The sequence below is a fragment of the Chelon labrosus genome (assembly GCF_963514085.1).
Source record: "Chelon labrosus genome assembly, chromosome: 7".
In the NCBI taxonomy this organism is placed as follows: Eukaryota; Metazoa; Chordata; class Actinopteri; order Mugiliformes; family Mugilidae; genus Chelon; species Chelon labrosus.
The window spans coordinates 17891659-17904996 of NC_140343.1; the positions used below are offsets into that span (position 1 = coordinate 17891659).

The 13338-nt window shown below is 41.5% G+C and overlaps 1 protein-coding gene across 5 annotated transcripts; it reads right to left on the reverse strand.

Moving 5' to 3' along the window:
- Positions 1-123: 123 nt before the first annotated feature.
- On the reverse strand, positions 124-13075 carry il23r (interleukin 23 receptor). Of its 5 annotated transcripts, none has more exons than XM_084548631.1 (18): positions 12845-13075; positions 11922-12106; positions 11736-11837; positions 11318-11456; positions 10826-11001; positions 10027-10150; positions 9776-9942; positions 9228-9361; positions 8934-9123; positions 8739-8821; positions 7668-7863; positions 7396-7587; positions 6207-6305; positions 5870-6025; positions 3575-3739; positions 3336-3423; positions 1362-1452; positions 124-1010 (listed from the first exon to the last, which is right to left on the reverse strand). In XM_084548631.1, exons 3-18 carry the CDS (start codon positions 11794-11796, stop codon positions 363-365), a joined length of 2709 nt encoding a protein of 902 aa, XP_084404757.1. In that variant the 5' UTR covers positions 11797-11837; positions 11922-12106; positions 12845-13075; the 3' UTR covers positions 124-362. The 5 variants fall into 5 exon arrangements, with proteins under 5 accessions (XP_084404757.1, XP_084404759.1, XP_084404758.1 ...); XM_084548633.1 differs by lacking the exon at positions 12845-13075 and adding an exon at positions 12290-12634 and having other exon boundaries at positions 3599-3739; XM_084548632.1 differs by lacking the exon at positions 12845-13075 and adding an exon at positions 12290-12628 and having other exon boundaries at positions 11945-12106.
- Positions 13076-13338: the final 263 nt, after the last annotated feature.

Genomic DNA, 13338 nt, shown 5'->3' on the forward strand with positions numbered 1-13338 from the left:
TGTCACACACTCTTTAGAACATAGAACTTGACTTCATACAGAAGAGATTATGATCCAGGATCCTAGTGAAACGAGGGACATTTTAGTTCATGAGGTCTGTGCCATTACACCTCAGTCCTCTGGTCATATCATTAGAATTTATTCAAACTCATACACACATAACACATACAGTAACTTTTAAATTCATTCAATAACTTTCTTATTGCCAGTGCTCATTTTAATTACAGATCATCTGAAATCACCTGAAGATTTTCTTCTCCTCAAACAAAGTGACTGAGAGCAAGCGGTGCTTTAATAATGCTTTCCGGAAAACTGATTTAGTAGTGCAGTCTGTCCTGTTTGTGGCATTCCCGTCGTCCCTCCTACCTCAGCGTGTCGCAGCTGGCAGCGGCGACCTGAGGGAAGTAGCCACCATTTAGTGTTGTCCCAAAAAGACAAGGAGACAAGCATGTGTCTGTGGTGTCAGGAGTCACGTCTTCCTGTTGCAAATCCAGAGATGGAAAGTCAGCTTTGTCCACACAGCCCTCAGTCCCTTTCCTCCCTTGGGAAAAGTCTTGATTTAAAACACTCCCCTCAGCAGTTTTAGGCCATAAGAGACGACTAACAGAGCAGAGAGTCAGTCCCTGAGGTGAATCAGAGAATTCCACATCCACACTCGAAAGCAAGCCTCCCAGTAATCCTTCAAATACAACTGAACACCTGTCTTCCTCCTCCGTTTCCGGGTCATCCCACTGCACATCCTCTACATCGTTCACCTCCTTTCCTTGCGCAGCCAAAGTGAAAATCTGTGGTTTGTAGCCGACGTGTTCCATTCGTCTGCTGCCGATTGTTGTTGTGGTGTCTGGCATTACCAAAGGCGTATTCACTGTGAGTTGTCCTGGTCCATTCTGAGGCACTTCGACGTGGATGGTGGGGTACACTTCGTCCATCTCCTCCTGGGAGATCACGATGATGGGGGACAATGGAGGGTCACTATCGGTGAACGAGAATAATGGTTCACCTCCACTGTGCTGGAGACCAAAAAAAAATCAGACAAACAAAATCAAGCATTTGAAGTGATGAATACTGTATGTTGCCTGTGCATTGGACGAACATGCATCATCGAACATGCATCATCACATCTATTCTTTCCAGCGAAGCTACGTAGCTGGACCTGTCAGAGTGAAAGAAGGAAGTAACAATGACATTTGTTGTTCAGTCCGAAACTGCGGTTTGTTGTAACTTTAGCATATTCCAATTCTCTGTCTTTTGCTTTTGTTGGTGCAGTATTCCAGTTGCTAGGCATTGTCCTTTTGCTTATCACGATGGCAGCAGTTCTCAAACAAACAAGGAAGCATGAAGGTCAACACAGCTGAATTTACCTCCAGTAGTTTGATGGCATTACTGTGCCCTGGTTTTGGCAAGGTTCCAACTAGCCAGACAGGTCCCCAGGATATACATTTCTGTTTGATCCTAAGACAGAAAGACAGTTACGTTTTTGTTCTTCTGTTTTGGAACAATTACATTAAAACAGCATTATTTTGCCATAGGGACAGAGAAAACTGCTCTAATACACTGCCAGGCCAAAAAAAAAAAAGTCGTCACCAAAACAAAAAAGATCACACGCTAAAATTTAACTGGGCCACCTTTAGCTTTGATTACAGCACGCAGTCGCTGTGGTTATTGTTTCGAAAAGCTTCTGCAATGTCACAAGATTTATTTCCATCCAGTGTTGCATTAATTTTTCACCAAGATCTTGTATTGATGATGGGAGAGTCTGACCACTGCACAAAGCCTTCTCCAGCACATCCCAAAGATTCTCAATGGGGTTAAGGTCTGGACAATGATGTCTCATCAGACCACATGACCTTCTTCCACTGCTCCAGAGTCCAATCTTTATGCTCCCTAGCAAATTGAAGCCTTTTTTTCCAGTTAGCCTCACTGATTAGTTGTTTTCTTAAGGCTACACACTATCCTTCCAGTTTTTAATAATACGTTGGACAGTTCTTAACTCAGTTTTAGTAGTTTCTACAGTCTCCTTAGATGTTTTCTCCACTTGATGCATGCCAATGATTTGACCCTTCTCAAACAGATCAACATCTTTTCCACGATCACAGGATGTGTCTTTAGAAATGGTTGTTTAAGAAATGAGAAGCTACTCATTGCATCAGTTAGGGTTAAATAACTTGTTGCCAGCTGAAAGATAATCACCCATGCAGTAATTATCCAATAGGAGGCTCATACCTACTTCCTTAGTTAAATCCAGGTGGTGACTTTTTTTTTGGCCAGGCAGTGTGTAGCCATTCATTATTAATAATACTACTGCAAAATCATTATCTCCAAAGCCCAAACCACCAGAGCCAGAATGGGGAGCGTTAACCACAATTTGAACGCATTTTGCTGTATGGTTTAGGTTTCTGTTCATAGTAATCATGTGGGTTCTTGTTCCTCTGCTCATATTGTGGTGTGGCATTTAATGAAATCACCCGTAGTGGCTTCCATCCTTGTTACTCGTAAAACAAAACCTATCCACGCTCAAAGTCAGCTGCAAGAGACAAAGAAAAAAATGACAGGTATTGCGTAGATGTCTACGTAATAGCTGTCATAACTAAAAGTTGGAGGTCAAATGTAGATGCTGCTCTAAAAGTTGAACAACTGGATGCAGTCCTCGGCAGGTGGAGGAAATCTGCAAAGTTAAAGCTGTTCTGGAGAGGAGAAGGCGTGGGAGAGGCAAACATCCACAGATGGGCTGATGGACAGACTGAAGAAGAAGACCCCTTCCCCGCTAAAAGAAAGTCGCTGAGACAGATATTCCTCTTCAAAAGAACTGGAAGAACCTCATTCTGACTCCTACTACAGCCACAATCCTATCAAAGCCTTGTGTCCTAGCCCTGATCACCTTCATTCATTTCATTTTCATTTACGGAAGCAGAGAGAATTTACAGTGAAACCCAAGTTCATGCGAAATCAAATCATCTTGGTATGTATGAATATTCATGTCCAGAGAACGTATCTTCACATCATAAACCACCAGGTTCAGAATGGATCGCTTTGACCACAATTTATTCAAATTGTGCTTTGTGGTTTACGTGTCTGTTCATGTTAATTGAGTGGGTTTTTGTTCCTCAGCTCATATTGCGGCGGGGCATGTCATGAAATCACTTGCAGCGGTTTCCGTCGTTGTTACTCGTAAAACAAAACCTATGCATTTTCAGAATCGGCTGCTGGACATCGAGAATAAGAGAAAGCGATGGATATTGTCACAGAAGACTTCACTACGAAGGTATGTCTGGTGTCTGTTGGGATGTCAGATCCGTGAAACGAGAGATTTTGAGCGTGACTCATGTTTTTAATACCTCTTCCTCACACAACTCCAGCACATCAGGTTGGCTATGATCGCTATGAAGACTGTAATGATGAAAGCAATCACAATCCCCAGGCCAACTAGAGGAAAGAAGAAAAGAAAGGAACCACAGTTAAATTCTATATTGCCTAAATAATCTTCTAATTTTAAAGTTTGTTGGCCTCAAAATAAATAAATTAAAAAAAGCTTAATTAAGTTTATATTTGTTGTTTTCATAATGAGAATATTTACCTGCAGGAGCTTCAGAAGATTTACCTGCAGAAGCTGCAGGCAGCAAGGAGATCCTTCTCCCACGTGGTCCTTCTCCTGCTGAGGTGGATGCAGTCAGCTGTAGAGCCAGAGCTCCTTCAGGACAGTTCAGCCACATCTGTCGAGGACCAAATCCAGACACTGTCACTGAGGAGAAGCAAAGGAGAGTTAGGTTATTCTTTGTTTCTGTTTGAGTATTTCAGAGTTTAAAATGTCCAACCTGGCAAGAATCAGTCATGGAAGGATGAACTTTGCTGATCCGAATTAATTTCAAAAAAAAAAGAAAAAAAAGGATAAGAGGATAATTGTGACAAACACAGCTTCCTGCTTGCTGCAACTATCAAAGTCCACCACCGAAACTACTGTCTACTTCAATGCTCAAAGTGCCTGCTGCAAAGGACAGACTGACACCCGCCATAAAGCCCAGACTTCTTGTTACAATACACGAACCGCAGTCTACAGCAGCTAAAGAACACCTGAGTACCAAACTGCTGCGTGCCAAATCAGCTAAGGACCCAACCCAGGTCCTAGAAACACTAGCGCTTGGGACCTAGCAGTTTGTAATTCAGGTCTCCGAGCTTTAGTTTCATCAAAATCCCACAGACAGAAATGCAGAATAGATATCCACATTGGAGCAAGAAAAGGCTTGCATAAAAACTGGGACATGTCAGTTGTCTGCTGATGTCTATAAAAAGTGGAGTTTGAATGTAAATAATGCACCAAAAGTCAAACAGAAACCAGCAATCAAAGCAGAAAAGAAGGAGATGAAAGAGTCCGAGCGCTGCATGCAAAGTTAAAGCTGCTCTGGCCCAACATGAAAGACAGCTATAAGAACAAAGATGGCTGCAGGAGGAGGACAGGTGTTGTCTCCAGGCAGAAAGAAATATAGTGACGACATCCACTATGAAGGCAGAAGTGAACAAGGGCGCTGGAGAACCTGGAATCAGTGGCACCAGAGAAATCCAGCCTACTGAAGTCCATGAGGAGCTCCTTAAGGAAGATGTGAAGGAGAAGGAAAAATCCACAGATGAGCTGATACAGCCTAAATCAAACTTTCCTAAACTTGCCCGCTTGTTTTGTTTTTTGTCTCTTAAAGTTTTAGAGTCTGATTCTGCTAGTGATGAGATGTGAGTAATAAAACAAAACAGCGTAAGACCCCTTCTAAAAATAACTTTATGAAGATACAGGTGTACCTTCATAAAGTTATTTTATGACGCATTTTAAAGACGCATTTTAAAGGCATTTAAAGGAAAGGTTATGCTCTCAGGTGCTTTTAAACAGAGGTTCCAGAAATAGTGTACGAAGCAGGCTGATTCGAAACAGTCTTTACGGATGCATGTGTGCACGTAGCCACACAGCTTCCTGTTTGTGGTCAAAGCCAGTTCTAGAAAACTCCGAGGACTCTGTGAAAATGATGACAGCCGGAGTTTGAAACACAGGTTTGCCCTCTACAGAACCAGACACAAACTCAAGCAATCATCAACATGATCTGAGACAAACAAAACGCGTAGGACTACACCAGACTAGTGACACGGTTGTTGCGCCAGTAGAGGAGCTGGTACGGTTTAGGTTGCCCCTCCTTTTAGTTATTTCAGTATGGGATTAATGATAGTAAATAAATACTCCACCCGCAGTTTAACATTTGAATTTCACCACATTACGGGAAGTGAGAGCAGAAAAACCCTGCTGATGCACTGACGCTTTGTGGGAGGGGAGTATCAATGGAAGGCTGGTCGCACACTTTCCGTTATATAACAATGGCTTCTGTTAAGACACACAACATATTACTACTGCATGTATAAATTCCCACACGTGTACACACAGGCGCTATAGAGAGATTTTGCCTCTCCTGGGTAAAGCACAAACACAAAACGTATGGTTAAATGAGCAGCACGCAGGGCAGGACCCGTGATAATTACAGTCATAGCTGCTTCCTCTAAACCTCCACATTAAATCAGCATGTAACTTTATTGTGAAGGAGAAGTTCAGCAGATCTGAAATAAGCTTGCCCAAATTTCCAAAAATATTCTCCAATGTACCCATGTCGGCCTGATTACAGGATGAATTGGGTTTTAAACATCTGTCTGTCAGTTTCTATTGCCACCCACTACTTTGTATATTATGGGCGTAAAACCGCCCACCCATATTCACTTGTAGGGCTTAAATAAAATTATTTGCCATGAGGTAACCAGGTATTTTTTTAACCTAATCAATGACACATGCACATGCCACATGCCCCCATAACGTTTCTATTCATATTTATATTTAGGTGCTCACCGTTTAATTCTGCGCTGCTAGAGTCTAGTTTCTGGAAGTAGATGGTGTAATTTATAATAACGCCCCTCTGTTGCTCTACAGGGAGCTCGTCCCACTGGACAAGGATCCGCCTGGCCTCATGGATCAGAACAGACATGTTGGGACCAGAAACTGGCTCTGAGACACACATGGAGACAGAGAGAGAGTAATTGCTTTAGTATGCACATGGTGTGTTTTTCCTGAATCCCTCCTGTAGGCAGGGCAGGATCAATCACATAACGAACAAAAGCTGAATTTTCACACTCAAATTAGAGTAAACTTCTATCAGCACATGCTAATAGAGTCTTTTTACTCTTACTCTGTTCTCTGGAGTAGACCAGGCTGGATGATGGAGCACTGACGCCTCCGGTGGTCACAGCATACAAAGACACATTATACCTCACACCTGCAGTCAAACCTGAAGGAGTATAAGAGAGGTAAAATGCACTTTATTTCAGCAACATCAAGGTTTACTCATGTTCAATGGCTGCAGCCATAGGCGTGTCTAACCCGATTTTAGGGGTGCTCAAGCCCCCCAGTGGTATGATCCACCTCTCTCGTTTACCCCTCCCTCCCCCACGCACGCAGCGCGCACACACCTCCTTTAAGTTACCAAACGATCTATTTACTTACAGTCATTAGCAACAGCCTTAACTTTTACTGTTGTTGTTATTGTTCAGTAGGAGTTTGCTAGCTGACGTTTTTTTCTCTCTCTGATAAGATAATAGTGCAGGTTGTCAATCAACCACGCAGTTTATATTAAGCTTTTGGTTTGTGCATATGTGTTGATATTAAAGCCAAGGTTTAAGGTTTAATACTGCCTATCTACAGAGGACATCTACAGCTTTTGCAATGATAACAAATGTAAAGGGGTGGGGCTTTGGTACCTTTCTCTTTCTTGTTAAGGAAAATGTCGTCCATAAGTTATATGAAATCTTAAAAATAAAAACTTATTTTATTTATTTATTTTTTCTCAGCATTCTAATTACCTTACAAAGATTGGGGAATTAAAAAAAAAATGTGATTGGATAATATTTTTTTTCCTGGTAGTCAGGAGGTTAGCTTGCTAGGGGTTGCTTTTTTTGACGTTTATTGACCTTAAGTTTGTTTTGCACTTATTGTTCCTACCTCATCTTCTCATTTAAATGCAGTTTGTTTTCTTTATTTTTTAAACCAAATGATAGCGTGATACAGTAGTTTGACATTAAAAGAAGATGTGTTCTCTCATTTATTGTTGTCTTTCCAGTCTTTGTTGGGGGGTGCTCAGCACCCCTAAAGGTCTGACCCTAGAATCGCCCCCTGACTTCAGCTATATTAATAGTAAGAAATGATCAGTTATGATAAAAGTGTAATTAATCAAATGGCCACAAGAGGTCGTCGTTGGATCTTAGTTGAATTTCTTCTTCTATCTCTTGGCTGATAAATGTTTTGTGACATTTCATGGGTCGTTTTATGTGATTTGTTTTGTTATGTATATGTGTTTGTTTGATACTCAGTTTCTTGCGTACCTGTGATGGATGTGTTTTTAAGATCTTTGGCCAGTTTTAGCCACTGCAGGCCTGAAGTAGGTACACTTGTCCACTCTATCACATAGTACAACAACTCAGACTGGTGTGTGTTGTTCGGCCATGACCAGGAGACGAGCACAGCGCTGCCATCAGCAGTGGGAGCCAACTCTTCCAGAACAGGTCCCAAAACACCTGAAGAGTTGAGGCAGGAAAGAATTATCAGGCATTTTCTCCACAGCGTTGAAGACCTTTTATGTGTGATACTGTTGTACCTGAGTGTCCGAGAGCCACATCAGCTGGTGGAGTCACTCCATATGAGGTGACAGCACAGATGCTCAGTGTCTGAACCTCTGCTGCTACTTGGAACTCTCTGAAAGTTGCATCACAGGTCACCGCATGTTTCTGGTCATTATCCAGAAAGATCTTGTACTGTTGAACATCGCCGCTGTAATCCTCAGGAGGTGGAGGCTAGGGAGGAGTTTAATTGTCATTTAATTTTTACTCTTAAACTTCAGAACTTGTTAAACATCTTGTTTGGGATATTGGGATATGATTTGCTTTATTACTAAGAGTCAGATGGAAGGACTGATAGCAAGCCCAATTAAATATATTCAGCCACAACTTTAAAAAACAGATCCCACTTGTGCCACAAAAATAAGTTTGTTCATACAGTGTCTGTAGACTGGGGCAACTGTGGGGTCAAAGTTGCACTGGACCTTGTCCAAGTTTACTTCCTGTTCACATCTCAAGACACTATAACAAGGTAATCAGTGCCACATATTATCACCATGTAGCTATGGCTACCAGTGAACTTAGCCTTACACAAGACTGAACTCTGCGTGAGTAAAACCCACCTACCACCTCCCTTTAAACATATCCCCTATGTTTAATCCAAACAGAATCCAAAGGTCATTTTGTGATGGGGTCACACCAGACAACACCTTTAAACTTGTTCCTTATTTTGATCTCTGTTCATACAGTGCATAGGTTTTGTGAATGCATCTTGCACGGTTTACTATCACATGAAAACACCTGCCAGAGTACTCAAAACCACCGTCAAGCTAGTTCCTGCTACAGTAGATGCCTCTTCGACCACATTTTGTCACCTGGTCGTATGAGGTGCTGTGTGAAAACAAAGTGGTAGCAATCTCATGATCTAAGCTTCTGTGAGGCAAATAAACAAACCTCTAAAAATATCTATTCCTCATAATCACCGAACAGCGTAGTCTTTCTGCGTCGTAAACAAACTGATCTATCAGAATAAAACCTTTCTAGCATTAGACATACAAAATGGGCAATGTCAAAATAAAAGCCAGGGTGAATGAATAGTGATGACACATTACCTTCCACAGAACAGTCACTACCGGCCGCCCGTTTGTTCCCTGGCTGCCAAACATCCTCCACACATGCAACTGCTGAGATGGACCTGGAGATTAGATGAACCACAAGTGCTGGGTTTTGAATGAGTGACAGCAAACTCTCATGTTATCCCGTTCAGAGTGGCTTTGTTACATGATAAGAAAGAATTGTGAGCTCGCCTTTGCCGGGGCTCGTCTTCCTCACAGATGGGCTCCATTTGCTGCAGCGTGACCGCTTGCCGGGCGTGTTGGTCAGTGTGAGCTCTGGCGCTGAGTTACATGTCCTCATCTGGAACTCATATTCAGTCAGAGACCTCAGGTCGTCCACACTTATCAGACCTTCGCTGAGTTGTGTTCCGTTTCTCTCTTCCTGAAAACATTAAAAGATCAGGTCAACTGTACCCTGCCTGATAAAGCAACAAAAAAAAACAAAAAAAACGCAAAGCTATCACGGGTATATTAACATTATGTTACCCATGGACCCTTATCTTCACACAGCCTGATGTGGGGTCTGAGATGGGCCCGGGATTCAGTGGTTTTCCATTGCAGCACGGCTGCTGTGGAGTTCTCAAACTCTATGTGCATAATGTGAGGGGTCTCAGGTACCACTGCAACACAGAGGAACACAGAACATGTCCACACAAACGACGATGGTGATTGTGCTGTGTGATGAGTACTCCATAACAATCAGTAAAACAGTTACAAATGCAGCAATAGCTGAAAAAGTCAAGGCTGTTAAAGTGGATGCTAAAACTGAAACAGTGAGGGAGGTGGCCCGAGGCAATGAGCCATGTTTCCCTTCAAAGATAAATTGCAAAAACGGAAAGACAGTTGGCTGATAATCAGGTCAAATTACTCAAACTGTGAACATAAAACAACTGACTGAACATGACACTTCACAGGGTGATTCATTTCTGAAGCAGCCTGGTACTTTTAATGAAATAAATAAATAAATAGAACGTATCATTATGTAGATGTGTTCATCAAGCGTGTTGAAATATTATATTTAAGTGAAAGCTTACCTATGTCCTTTAGAGAGAGGATGAAGGGATCAGACTGTGACACCCCAAAGTGGTTGTAAGCAGTGATGTTCAGCAGGTATTTAGTGTTTTCGTCTAGCATTGATCGTGGTACAGTGATAGACTCAGCGTCTTGGATTTGATCTGAATGTACCAGGGTCCTGTTTTCTCTGATGGGAAAACATGCCTTAACAGTGAGGTTTCAAAAGTGCACGTTGCCCTGTGTGACAACAAGAAACAAAACAACAACACACCTCTCGATTGAAATGTTGTAGGACGTGGAGAGATAAGTTTCCCGTCCTCTTGTCCATGAGCAGTCCATGAAGTCCGAGCTCCTTGTTGTTTCACAGGTGATATTTCCAGGTTTATCTGGAGGGACTTCAAGGGAAGAGAATGGAAAAAGATTATTTTTAGCCCTGCCGTGGGTTTACAATATTACTGTAATATGTTGAAGACAGTTGAGACAGTTTTATTTCGAACAAACAAAATCATTTAAATGCTTCACACGTCTTCTTGGGGGTCTGGCTATCTGTGTTTGTGGCAAGACAAAAATATTTTGTTATTGTTATCATTTGTCTTTTCATACTTCTTGGTCTGTTTCCCCCATGAAAAATGAAGCTATACATTAAGGTGTAAACCTGGAGTGCAGTGACTGGTGAATGTGAGAACTTGATTTCATTTTATTTAACTAGTGGAGTATCCAAAAAGCGTTTAAAAAAAGGCAACTGGACTTACACACCACTCATCCGTGTAGTTTCTTCAGTTCTCTAACGTCTTCTCAAAAAACTCTACAAGTCGAGTCGCCTTTTCAAAACACTTTTTAGATATGTCATGACCTGGATGACTGAGAACCTTCACAGACTTAAATAGCGGAGATCAAACAAGGACCCTCTATGACCTAGCTACGTGTCAAGTCGTTAGCAATGAGATATGTACACGTACTGTAAACCCTCCTCAGTGAACATCATATATATATATATATATATATATATATTTTAATTCAAGCAGTCCTGACTGCATATGACTGTAGACATCAGAGCCAGCTGTACATACGCCCGCCGTGCAGATCCAGTCCATTAACAATCTCAGACCGCCGGTCAACCTTCAGCTTGCAGAGCACTATGGACTTTGGCGTCCATACATGAGGAAGACTGAACATCATGGTGGTGCTGTTGATTTTCTTCCACCGATCCACAGTCTTGCCATTCAGCTCCAGGGAGATTTCGAACCTGGAGGTCAGTAATATTTATAATTATAATTATATTTATAATATTTATAATTTACAATTTTAATATTTCTTCTCAAGAGGGAGAACATGACAAAGCTAAGTACAGTTTTGAAATGAATGACAAAGACTGCGCACGTAGTCCTGCTACACGTATCAGTCGGCGTCTATCTGAGACCCTGACTTGCAAACTGAAAAACCACAAAATTAACTTTCACAGTTCTGCATAAGGAGTTCAAATGTACGTGCATCTAATGAGAACCCCCAAATCTCCTTTCTCCTTGGGACACAAACATATGAATTTTATTGTCTTCTTCTACCATTCTTGTCTCCACCGATTATTTGTGATGTGGCAGTACACTGTCAGGTTGGAGCCCAAGAGGAAGGTTGAAGCAGGCTTTACTGTCAGGTGGCCGAGGCTGTTGAAGATCTGGCAACCAGCTGGCCGCAGAGGGCAACCTGTCCACAAGCGAAAAAAGACATACAAGTTTGAGGAAACATGCTTAGATTTAAGATTGCAAAGATGTTGTCATGTTTACTGCATATCCCAGGAGCATCATTACTGTAATGGACATGATTATGTGAATCTTGAAATGCTTTTTACCTCATCTCTGTGGTAAAAGCCAGGGTTTAGAGCTCAGAACAGTGTTGTTACTGAATCGGGGACTGTACTGCATCAGAGGCTAATAGTAATTATCTGGATAGATGAATGGATGGATGGATGGATTTAAAACTCACGCTGGATGGAAAAGGTAAGAAGCATGATCAGGCATCTCCAAATGGCAGAGAGGAAATTCATCTCAGCTCAGCTCAGCTCATCTTTCTTAACCCACACATCATCTGTGAACAAAATATTTTCTTATCATAAATACAACATTATTTCTTTGTAATCTCTTTTGAATCTCTTCATGGGAATTTACGTACACAAAGTGATCTTCAAAACCAACCTCAGCCATCTTGAGTTCGGGCGCACAGCAGTCTTCTGGCTAACATGAGGAGGCAGATCAGCGTTTGGCTGAGGCTTTCAACATTTCCAGAGTGTGTTTGTGGCTGATAACATTTACAGAAGTGCAAGAGTCTCCAGTCATAGTAGCTCTGTGACGCATGAACTGTGGCAGATAAGAGAAAAGACATTTCTGTCACAGGTTAGATTAACACGCATCGTGTCTGATCTGAGCATCTGATTTCAAATGACATCATCACACCATGTTCAGTTATAAATTTGTTAAATGTTTTTAGCTATGTCACAAACCGTGAAGTTCCCCTATAACATATGTTCAGATAAAACTCACCAGTTCATGCTGTCAGAGCCGTCTTTTCAAGACACCATCCAGTGCGCTATAAGGTGTAGCTCAGACGACTCGCTTTGCTCTGACTAAAGTGATCTCTGTCGAGCATGTGAAATATCTTAAAGAGGCCAGTGACCTACTTTGGTGGTATTCTGGCAAATGCAAAAACTTTGAACATTCGTTTAAGTACTTTGATGTCCTACTTCAGTTGCCTGTTTTTATTCACCACAAATGTTCTGTTGACTGTACACATCAGTGTGCTAAGCGCCTGCTCTCATTAAACGTGCTGCTGTTGGCAGATACTCAAGCGTTCAGCCCGGCAGACAACACCCTGTGACATTTTACTTTGAAAAATGCAGAAAAATATGCCGACTACTACTTCACAGCAACCTAGTTACTTAAGTTTCCGCTGGCCTTGACACTTGTTACAGTAATTCTAAACTTGCTGATGCAGTAATGACAAAATATAAAGTTTATCAAGATGCACAAAATGAATTCACCCCATCAAAAACTCTTATTTAGATACTATTTATCTTTAGGGTAGTAATACAAACTTACACCTTTAGTATGATAGAAGTCACCTCACACAGGACCCCCACTTTTTCCATTGAACTGGTTGCTTATATTTGTAGTCCCTCAGAGAGCCGACTGAGAATCAGACTCAGACTTATCAAACTACCCCAGTTTTTTTGTGATTTTCTCTGACTTGTTATTTTCCATCTCTAACTTCAAAACCTTTACAGGGAAAAACCCAGAAGTCTGACAGAGTGCACGTTAGTACAGAGATAAAAGGGACCTCAAGCTTGAGGTTTCCTTCATCCACAATGCTGTAATTTAAGAAAAATCTTAAACTCTCAAAAGTTGTGCTTATGTGTACCATGATAGACTTTGGTGTTTGATCGATTAAGACCACAAAATATTTTACGATCCTTCAAATACTTAATAATCTTTATTACAATCTTCTGTCACACAAACTTGACGGATTGAATTTTCCACTTTATTTGGAAACTAAATTGTTGATAACATATATAACACTTTCTCAAACTGATCAA

Bases quoted from the DNA above. Each gene is read 5' to 3' on its own strand.
- il23r (XM_084548631.1), bottom strand. From the start codon at position 11,796: ATGAATTTCCTCTCTGCCATTTGGAGATGCCTGATCATGCTTCTTACC. The intron at 6,306-7,395 runs GTACGCAAGAAA...ATACTCCTTCAG, and splicing joins TAAAAACACATCCATCACAG to GTTTGACTGCAGGTGTGAGG. The intron at 6,026-6,206 runs GTAAGAGTAAAA...TGTGTGTCTCAG, and splicing joins GGTCTACTCCAGAGAACAGA to AGCCAGTTTCTGGTCCCAAC.